The following is an 11,030-nucleotide window of genomic DNA, read 5'->3' on the forward strand; positions in this document are numbered from 1 at the left end:
AATCCTCGTGGCGGGGTGGCTCCAGGCTCATCCTTTGCTTCCTCGCCTCAAATTCAAAGATTTGAAAATAGGGGGTGAAAATGGTGTGTGTGTGTGTGTGTGTGTGTTTGTGTGTGTGTGAGAGAGAGAGAGAGAGAGAGAGAGAGAGAGGCAGAGAGAGAGATGCGGGTGAACTGCACCAGGGGTCCTGGACTTCCCACCGAGGTGCACTGTAGATTATTGACTGCCACTGGCTGGCTAGTTCCAGAATCACGTCTCTTTCTTCTTTCCCACCCCCTATGGGCAGCTGCCCAGTCCAGTTGGGCCCCTGCCCCAGGGACTGAGACCCTAAGGACTCCGTACTAAGCAAAGGAGAGCCTCTCCTATAGGAATCCTGAGCCTTGCTTACGGAGGTCCATTTAGTGATCGCAGCGAGTTATAGGAAGAAAAAAACCCACAATTAGCCCCTCAATTAGCCTTCAAATAAAGGTGCGAATTCCCCCCCGCCTTCCGTTTTTAATGGCTGGTAAGTTCAAGATCATCTTTCTACCTACCTTGATGACTTATTAATTTGCTGAGGGGAACAAAACAAACAAAAAACACTGGTCTGAATTTTGGCCAAACGCCGTGGCGCATCACATGGGAGGTTGCAAGGGCGCCTCTTGGCTTGGGCCTCTTCCCCAGACCTCCCCCAAAGGGAGCGATCAGCCGCGGGAGATATTTATCTCCCCGTGTTTTAAGGGGTGCCTTTGCCTGCCCCTCCATGGATTGCCAAGGCTCCAACTCTCTCGGCTGGCCACTGTGACATTTTTGTGCGGCGGCTGGCAGCGCAAACCATGCGCCCGTCAAAGCCTCCCTGATGCCTTGGTTGTTTCGTGTGGACAGTAACCCCTCTGCCCTCCTTAGACACGACTCTGGGTTTATGAGCCAAGGCGAGTGAGGGGGGGAACGAAATGACCAGGGTGGATCCAGGGTCACAAGGATTGGTGATCAGGTGTCTGCGCTTCCCAAGATCCCTTTGAATGGGAAGCTTCGGGTTGCCTGCGAGCTGGTTGCTCAGCACCTGGGAGGTCTGGACAGCTCCCAGGATCCGTCTGGTCACACGCTGGCCGGCTCTCAGACAATGCCTTTTAATAGCAAACCTCGGGGGGGAAGGGAACCAAACGCTTCTTCGTTCTTTGCCAGCCCCTTAGGGTAACTCCGGGTGCCATCGTGAATGGCTCAGACTCCCGCATCGATCAGAAGCAGCTAGATTGCATTTATGTATTTATTTGGGGGTGATATTGTTGTCACTATCTCTACGGTGTCTTCCTGGTATAGAGAGATTTCATATCAGTGCCGCTGGTGGGTATTTTCAAATGTTAATTATTATGTATTTTTAAAAAAAATCTGCAAGCCGGAATATTAAAATATAAGCCCTATGCACCTTATCCAAAACCCTGTGTTTTCTTCCCTGTTTGCAAACCATGCATGCATTGCACCAGTATTTAGATATATTTTTGTTCTGAATTTATCGCGCAACTGGCGTGCAGAATAAAGGCAAGGAAAAAGACTGTTTAGAAAGGTTACAAGGAGATGCCAGCTGTACAAGACAAGGAAACTGCATTAAGCTTTATAACATCGAATGTGACTCTTCCAAAAGTCGCTATATATTTTTAAGCATGTTGCCAATCGACAGCTGCCTTGAAGACAAGTTAAGCTTCTGGGAGTGGAGTAGTTCTGAGATCTCCTTTGCCCCTCACTCCAAAAAAGTACTCAGAGAGTGCTCTGGCTGAAAGAATGGGGTCTCGTGTATATATATTTAGCATGAGTATTTCAAGTAAACTAGTAAACATGACAGAGTCAACATTTAATATTTATTAATTGTCGTCTTAGGACGCTTGTTAATTACACTTTTGAATCAAATCACTACTGACTGCTGCTCTTAACGTCAAATGAGTATACTGGTGCATTTCACAGAAGATAGCAGCTCTGGTGGAAATTTCCACTGTGAGTAATACTTAAAACATCCAATTGAATACGAGTTTAGATTCTGGAAAAAGTATTTTACTTTCTTTTTTTTTTTATACTGATGCATGCAGTTTATTTATTTACTTTTTTAACTTCTCTAGCTTGTAAGCAGCCCCCCCCCGCCCCCCCCGCCCCGTCTGGTAAGTTTCTCGGAATCTCTGGTTGGTTTGCTTACACCGTCACATTCTTGGTTTCACTTTTTAAAAAGTAGTGCCAGAGAGATTTAAGGGAAAATACAGAATAGGATGCCATTTCTAACCCTTTAGAATCTGCCTTACGATGCTGTCTAAAATGTGGAATAACTTTTGGACGTCTGCAAAACCAAGAGACGTTGTGTAAATGATTGTAGCAAAAGAGGACTGCTTTTTAAAAAATTACATCACTGTAAGAAACTGGTTTTCTGTTGCATTTCATTTGACATAAATATTTATTCATCTTAATTAAACGGAACAGAAACACAAAAAAGCACTTCTGGTGTCCGACAGACATTTTCACCTTGGCTACAAGTTTGTTTGTTTGTTTGTTTTTTGTAAAACTTTTTTTAAACATTTATCAGAAATTCTCTTCCTCCCTTTTATTTAAAAATGCTGGTGTGTTTAAAGGTGATGTAGGCAGGGTTAGAAATATTTTAACAGTGTCTCCTGGTTGAAAGAATGCGTTACGATTGGAATAAATAATAATGAAACAAATTAGAGCAATGCACCAAGAAATATACCGGGATGTATCAGTCGGGCTCTTGGTATCATGGGTTTACACGGATGTATTCGTTACACAAATTTTTCCCTCCCTCCCCTAAAAATGCATCACATAAAGAACTAAAGTAAAGAGTTCTCATCGTAGGAAAAATAGCCAACTAAAATATATAGCATAGTGAGTCTCTCTTCACACCACCTTTATCATTTGCATATTTGCATTGTTTTTTGCTCCCACCCACGCATAACAAAAGATTTTTGCCCTTTCATAGAAATCTTGTTTGTTTTTCCCTCTTTTTTTTTTTTAAAGTTTTTAAAACAGGTAAAAAACATCATGACGCACAATTTGGAAAGCATGTCACTTGTGGTACGAGGGTGTTCAAAAAAGCTGAAGTCACTGATTGTTAACAGTGAAGGGAAGGCAAACATTCAGTTCCCTTCAAATCAAAAAGTGCACCTTTATTAACCTCAACACGTTGCTTGGTCCATGGTCTAATATTCCATATGAATTCTTTTGTGTTTTACTTTTCTAGTTCAGAGCCTACTTGCATAGATATATATAGATATATATATTTATCTTCTGTTTGCCTCTTTATTGCTTCTAAAAGTTCTTACTGCATCGAAATGCTGATTTGAAGAGGCAAACATTGTGTGTTTCTTCATTACACTTCCATGGGATCTTTTATTTAATCCTCGGAAAGAATATAGAATTCCTCTGGTCTGAGATAACCCCTTCTACAAGCATCCTGATAAATAAAATTTTTAAAAAAAACCCCAACGAGCTGGCATTGTTTAAAATTTACTTTGATGTGTTGCCAAACAATATACTTTACTTTTGAGGGGAGGGGAAATTGCTTTATTTCTCCATTCCTCCCCCCCTTTTTTTACTGTCCACATTATGATTTTTTTTTAAATAGTGGTACGGGCTTTCTAATTTTCCAATTTTTTCTCCCTAAAACTCTCTTTCCATGTGGCCAGAATAGACACTTGTTCCAACCGACTGCAAACCCGAAGGCTAGCTTTTGTAACAATAATATTTGTACATTTTCTATATATATATATATTGCACCAAAGTAAATTTTCTTGTCCGTGTATACTCTGCCCTGGTCTGCTATCCTTGGGGGACAAGTAAAGGGGGATACTAATTCACATACAGCCGTGAGTTGAGCAAAGTCTAGCTTTGTGTGTGTGTGTGTTACAGGGAGACACCTAACAATTGTACGTTCACAGTTTTGGGGCGGAGGAGACATTTAAAACCTAGAGCAGAATGGAAGTGGGTTTTTTGGGGGGGGGCGGGGTTGCTATGTGCAGTCGGGGGGGGGGATGGATTTCCAGTGGTCACAAGGGGGTTAATTATGGAAAAACGCATTGAGCTCTTCGTACATCGGGCCTCTGTCATGGTGCAGATGCATGTCGTAAGGCAGGATGTTCTCGGAGTGCACCCCCCCGCGCATCCCAGAGGAGCCAAAGACCAGGTTGTGGCCGGCCGGCCGGGAGCTTGGCAGGGCAGAGTAATGCATAGAATAGTGGTAGTTTTTCTCGTGGTCCGGGGAAGAGTCTTGCTTGAGGGAAAAGTTGCCATTAATGCACAGCGGGGGGCTCAGGGGGGCGTCGTACTCCGAGCTGTTGTACTCTGGGGAGGCGTTCCCATAGAGGCTCTCGTAGGTGGCGCAGTAGGCGTGTGTCCGCAGGGCGTGGGAGCTGGCCATGGTGCTGGACTGGCACTGGGCGCCGGAGAGCCGGGAGCACTGGTAGGTGTAAGGGTGCAGGGCAAAGGAAGAATTGGGGCCGTGGTACCTGGCGGCCTCCTGGCCTTGCTCCGTGAGGAAGTTCCGGGAGTTGAGCTGGAGGCAGCCGGCCACCAGGTTGGTGGTGGGCTGGGACAAGCCCTTGCACAGAGTCTGCACGTAGCTGACCAGGTCGGGCCGCTTGCCCGAGCGCAGGATCTCGGAGAGCGCCCAGATGTAGTTCTTGGCCAGCCGCAGCGTCTCGATTTTGGAGAGTTTCTGGGTCTTGGAGTAGCAGGGCACCACCTTGCGCAGGTTGTCCAGCGCCGCGTTCAGGTCGTGCATGCGGTTCCGCTCCCGCGCGTTGGCCTTCTGGCGCCGCAGCTTGGAGCGCTCCAGCCGGGCCTTGGTCATCTTCCTCTTCTTCGGGCCGCGCTTCTTGGGCCGGTCCCCTTCGGCCTCCTCCACCCCTTCCTCCTCCTCCTCCTCCTCCTCCTCCTCGTCCCCGCCTAGGTCCCCTTCCTCTTTGTTTTCGCCCAAGGAGCCTTCCCGCTGCTCCTCCTGCAGCGGGCAGCTTTTACCTTTCCGCTCCTCCTTGTCGCTCCGGTCATCCTCCTCGCACTCCTCCGCCCAGCTGGGGAATTTCTGCACGTCGGGGAGCAGGCTGGGCTCGCTGAACAGCCTCGTCAACATGATGGCTGGAGAGGGGAAACGGGGGAGGAGGGAGAGGAAACATTTTAGCCAGGCTCCTTCCCAACCCGCCCCCCCCCCCGGCTCATTGTCTCGGCTGCGTCCCGCCCCGGTGGCGATTCCGTCCCCTGACCCCTGTCTCGGCTGCATGAAGCGGGGGCTCAGCAGCATCTCAGCCCCTGACCCGTGTGTGTGTGTGGGGGGGTGATTGGCCAGCGATTCGATTGTTTTTTGCCGTGGGGGGGACGCGATTTGCATTGGTGCTTCCCCAGGCGCCGAACCGGAGGGCAGGGGGCTGCAGTTGGCTATGGAGACGAAGCAGGGGGGCGGGGAGGGATGTTCGTTTGATGGCCATTCTGCCCTTGACTTTCCGCCCTGCAGTCAGCTGGTGAGAAACCCTCCCCACGCGGAACACACGCAGAGAGATGGAAACCCAGCGTGTGCTGGGAGGGTGGAGAAATTGCCATCGGAAGGACTGAGATACCGCTCCAGATCCCTCGTCAAAACGATCCAATCGTTTCGAAGTGTGATTACAATTAACTGGCTTCCCCATCGCCTTGCGACGGATCCCGGGAAAGGGCGTCTCGTTTGGTTGATCGATTTGGGTTCACAATTCATTCTGAACTCCCGGTTATTTAAAAAAAAATTAAATTACTTTTTATTTTTATTTCCCGCCGTCTTTATTCCGTCCCGTTTGGCTCAGGGCTGGGATTTAAATGCTAGGAAACCGATTTCACCCCATTCGCGTCTCTCTCCCCCGCCCCACCTTCCCGGCTGATACTTCCTCCCCCTGGGTGTCAATTTCTGCTCCATTCATTGCGGGCCAAGACACTGCGAACACGCTTCAACTTTTCCTTCCGTGTGGGTCAGAACAGACCCGTGTCCCCCCATCCTTCGCCCGTCTTGAAACAGGCGATCAGATCATTCCCATTATTATGAATAACTCTGACCTCCCTCCCTTCTCCCCAGACCGGCCCGATCCGACCCACGGCACCCCCCCGACCCCGGCCCAGCTGTCCAACTTTGCATCCGATCAGTGTCCCCTGCCCACGCCCCGTTTTTGCGGGTTCGATCAAGCCCCCTGCACGGGGCGAGACATAATTCACCCCCCGGCTGCGGCTCCAGATCAACCCCTCAGAGGCTGCGGCTCAAACCAAACCAGTGCAGTTAACGATTTTTTAAAAACAGAGACATTAAAAAATCCAACTGAAGACTCAAAATGCCCCTTCGAGGCCAGCCCTGCTCCCAGACACGGGAGTGTCTTGCTGAAACTACGGAGTTTGCAGCGGGAGTGTTTCCCGCGAGCTGTAACCAGCAAATTCCCTCTGCTTTGCGAGGTTTATCTCGCCGCCAGAATCTTTCGCTCCAGCCAGGCGGCTGGAGGGAGCGATCTCATGTCAATTTGTGTGTGTCTGTCTGTGTGTCTGTGTGTGTGTGTGTGTCTGCGTGTGTGTCTCTGTGTGTGTGTGTGTGTGCAATTTTTTATTTTATTTTTTTAACCAGCAAAAAATTAAAGCCGGAGCCTTCTGATTTTGAAGACACCTCGCCTCCGTCAAAAAATAAAAAAATCTCCGGCTTCATCTTTGTTCCTACCCGATGTGTGCAGATACACAGAGCTATCTGGTTCCCGGGTGGGACAACAGATGGAAGATAGTTTACTGGGTGTATTTTCATTTTTGTAGAGCGATGCCCTCTTAAATCGGGGGCATGTCAATGAGGCTCCCCTCCCCCTTCAACCAAAAAACAGATCGGATCTTAAAAAAAATAAATAAACCCAGTTCTGGGGGAGAACCCCCCCCCACAAGCCCCTGGAAGTTGCTTTTTATCCATTCAAGTTTCCAGCCCCGCACCCCCCCCCCGCACTTCTTACATAACTTACCTTCAAAGCTAACGGGGGGGATTCTTATTTCCTTGTCCCCAGCATCTTCTGGGACTCGGGCACTGCTCCTTAAGGTGCTCAGCTTTCTTCAGTGCGCTATCCAAAAGGAGGCGAGAGTGGCATCTCGACCAAGCAAAGGGGGTACCAGCTCTGATGCTCATGCCATATGGTTGGCACGTCATCGGCCGGAGCGATCACATGAGAGCCAATGATTGACATGCGCCTGCATTCAGGGAGATTTTTCTCTCTGGGGAAGGAGGAATCGCCATCTGTCACTCTGTAGTCCAAAAGAAAAAAAAAAATTTTTTTTCCAAATCTACAGATCTGCCCACACGCTGCAAAATGGGACCACGGGCAAGGAAGCAGCGCGGGGGCTGAACAATGGGGTGTAGGGAGCGAGCCGGAGCAACGCCCCCCTGGAATGTGGGGGGCAGGCTCCTGTCGCGGGGGGGGGGCAGGAGGGATGTTGGGGGGCTAGGGGGCTGCACCGAGGGACCCAGATCTAGCTCGGGCGATTTGCAGGCTGCAAAAAAATGACAAGCCCCGCTCCCTCCCCAGATCTGCCGCCAGCGAACCAGGGGAAGGAGCCCAGGCGGTAGCGGGGGGGGGGGCACGGGGGAGGCTCCCAAATTTATGTCACCTCCACCCCCCGAGGAGGGCCCCAGAGCCAGGTGCCAGGGAAGGTTTCTAGCAGAGGACACTCCTTTCTGCTGTATCCAATCCCCACACAAGGTGGAATTGTGTCTGGGGAGGGGCTGTGTTATTGATTAGCTTCCCCCCACCTCACCCGACATACACACTAAGCAGGTTAGAGGGTAGGTAAATGTCTGGGCATTTGCCAATATTGTGCACAAAGACTGCCCCCATTCTCTCTCTCACACACACACACCCTCTGTCACACACACCCCTTCCTATATTTCACACCTCTCTCTCTCTCTCTCTCACACACACACACACCTTCCCCTGTTACACACACCCCCCTCACACACACACCCCTTCCTCTGTCTTTCTCCCCCCCCCGCCCCCCCAACACACACATGGCTGAATTAACAATCCAGGAGTGTGGTTCTATTTTTTGGCTCTACCTGTAAAGAGAGGGATAAAATCAGGCCGCTCCCAGATTTGACCCCGGCTAGGAACAAGCCCCCGACTTTGTGAGGCATAATCACAGGGCCGGGCTTGCCAGCTAGGATGCTCGCTGCTGTCGTGTTTGCAAACTTGCAGTGGGTAATAACAGGGTAATGGCGAGCCCCCATACAGCATAATGGGGCGTCGTTACCGCGTGTCTCAACGCACCCGCCTCCTTCTCAGCTGAGAAACAGCCACTCATCAAAGGTCCCCAGGTGTCCGCTCCCTTTTCTCCCTCTCTTTAAACCAGAGTGACCAATTCAGCAGCAGCTCCCGGTTATCGATAGAGGCTGAACTCTCCTGAGGGAGGCAGAGCTGGCCGATTCGGATGCCACCTTGGAGCCGAGGTACGGTTCGCCAGGCCTGTCGCAGGCCCCTGTGTAGGCCTGTCCCTGGACAAAGCCTGGGTGGGAAAGCAGGTGAGGCTGATCAAAGCTGATTGTGTGACTTCACCTCCCCTGCTGCTTCGACAAATGTCTACTGGGATGTGGTTCAAATCTCCCCTTCTGGGCTTCTGTCTTCCACGCGAGATCCCAGGAACTGACCACATGACGCAATGTCCCCCACGGCCAGCTGGCCGAATGAGGCACCCAGGTGATCAGACGGGCATTTTGTACCCTCCCGCTGAGCAAGTAGTAATAACCTAGGCATGTCCAGGCCCAGCTATGGCCCAGATCTGAGAGTGAGCCAGGCTCCTTGTCGGCCCCACATAGGCCCAAGGTTTATCATCAACCAACTTCTGTATTCCAGAGAAGGCAGATCTTCAGGTGAAACGCGTCCCAAGAGGTGCCCCACCTTCGGGAACTGGCGTGAGAGCTGTTCGGCAGCAGAAGGGATTACGAAACAGGAGCTGGGACCATTGTCTGCCTGGATCCCAAGTGTGTGTGAGTCACAAAGCCAGGGCCAGAGATGCAGGGGCTAGTGTGAATGGACACATGTGTGCTCACGTACATGCCTACACACATAGAGGTGTACACGCATGTCCATGCATGGAGAAGCATGCGTGCTCACACGTGGTCACTCATACATGCTCACATTTTTTCCCATGCACACACACCCGCCCAAGCGAGGCCTGCTCTGTGAACATTGAAAGAGCCGAGAGCCTATTGGCACCTTGAAGATAACCCCCTGCCTCGAGGGGGCTTGGCGGGGCCGGAAGGGACCATGGGAGGTCAGCAAGGGGCCAAGTGAGCCATTCCTGGTGAGCATTTGTCCAGCTTGTTCTTAAAACCCCCCCACCGACGGGGATCCCACAGCTTCACTACCCGTATCTCTGCACCAGGCTGTGCAGACGCAGCACTGCCATGCATTTCGCTGGGGGAAGGCAACCCCCAGATCTCCCCTTCGCCCCACTCCCCGTTTCTCGCCGCGGCCCCGGTCGGGGCTCGCCCGCGCCACCTGGCCCCGGCCTCGGCCCACACCTCCGTCCGTCTTCCGCTCGCCCTTGGCCGTGGATTTATTTATTTATTTTGCCTTCAAGACTGCGCGGTTGCCGAGTGACTGGGAAATGCTCACTCCCCTTCTGCTCTGCTGCTCCCGCGTTGTGGAGATTGAAATTGATTTTCCTCGTCTTAGCATATTAAGATCCAAAGTGTGTCTCTCGACCCGTCTCCCGAGAGCACGAACTGGCATCCACCGCAGAGGGGAGGGAGGTGGCAGCTTGCGAGGGCACCAGACGCAGCAGCATCCGGAGCGTTCGCTCAAGCAGGCTGCCTCTCCGGCGCGGCTCTCGTGCAGGGAGCCGATGCCCCCCATCACGTGAGCGCCCGCAGCACACACGGAGGATGGAGCCAGCGGAGGCTTGTTTACGGAGTCACCTCGCCCATCTAAGAGCCAGGAGGAAAGTCGGGGCCCAATTCCCTTTGCCTCGCACCTTGCGTTGTCATTTAAACTAGGACGGGGGGGGGGTGCGGACGCGCCCACCTTGGCCGTCTCTCCATCCCCTCCTCCATGAGGGCTCGCAAGAGATCACGAGCCAAGGTCAGGCCCGTGGGGCAGCCTGAGTCTGCAGCCCAAATATACCGGTGCCAGCTGGTCAGAGGATGGACAAAGTCCTGCAACTTGTATCTTTTCCTCACCAACTGCTATACCAGCCCATCAAACCCCGTTACCGACACGAGTGAATTTAGCCTTGCAAGCCGCCCGGTGTTCCCACCCTCATTTTTCAGAAGGGGAAACTGAGGCACAGATGGGGGAAACGCCTTGCTGAAGGCATGTAGCGTGTCAGTGCTGGAGCCAGGAGTGAAACCCAGGAGTCCTGCCTCTCCAACCTCACCTCCTTATATCCCTCCTTCCTACTACAGATGGGAGTTACAGGGGCCTGAGTTCGAGCTCCACCACTGACTCACTGAGTGACCTTGCGGGGGTCACCCCCTTGTGCCTCAGTTTCCCTCCCCATCCTAGATCTAGCCTGTTTGGACTGTAAGCTCTTTGGGGCAGGGACTGTCGCTCGGTATGAATCTGGACTGTGCCCGGCACAATGGGGCTTCAGTTTTGGCTGGGGCCTGTAGACGTCATTGCACTATAAATAATAACAAATGATAAATATTCTGTGGCGCTAAAATGTAGCCACCAAACTAGGCAATGGACAAGGGGCAAGTCCACTGGGGTCTTGGCTATTGTTGTTAGGTTACGCAGCCAGAGGCTACGGTGATGGGCAGCTGTATAAAACCCTGAGAGAGCGACTGAAAGATACAAAAGGCCCAATTCTCAGTGATGCCCAGGCCCCCTGATGCCCACTGTAGATGCCTTAAAGCGGATATAGCTTATGAAGGTAAGAGACCAAGGAAGTCATGGTTCCGGGGCAGACTGGCTGCGGGAGGAAGTGACTTAAAAAGCTCCACCCAAGAAGCAGCTTAGGGACTAAGGAGATGGCATTAAAAACCCCTCAAACTCGGGGGCAAGCCACCAGAAGCTCAAACCGGG

The 11,030-nt window shown here is 51.6% G+C and overlaps 1 protein-coding gene across 1 annotated transcript; it reads right to left on the reverse strand.

Annotated features, from left to right (window-relative positions):
- Positions 1–2,125: 2,125 nt before the first annotated feature.
- NEUROD2 (neuronal differentiation 2) lies at positions 2,126–8,329 on the reverse strand. The gene is made up of 3 exons (XM_074940765.1): positions 8,063–8,329; positions 6,978–7,254; positions 2,126–5,106 (listed from the first exon to the last, which is right to left on the reverse strand). Exon 3 carries the CDS (start codon positions 5,099–5,101, stop codon positions 4,031–4,033), a length of 1,071 nt encoding a protein of 356 aa, XP_074796866.1. The 5' UTR covers positions 5,102–5,106; positions 6,978–7,254; positions 8,063–8,329; the 3' UTR covers positions 2,126–4,030.
- Positions 8,330–11,030: the final 2,701 nt, after the last annotated feature.

The sequence above is a fragment of the Natator depressus genome, chromosome 27 (genome assembly GCF_965152275.1).
Source record: "Natator depressus isolate rNatDep1 chromosome 27, rNatDep2.hap1, whole genome shotgun sequence".
Classification (NCBI taxonomy): domain Eukaryota; kingdom Metazoa; phylum Chordata; order Testudines; family Cheloniidae; genus Natator; species Natator depressus.

Bases quoted from the DNA above. Each gene is read 5' to 3' on its own strand.
- NEUROD2 (XM_074940765.1), bottom strand. From the start codon at position 5,101: ATGTTGACGAGGCTGTTCAGCGAGCCCAGCCTGCTCCCCGACGTGCAG.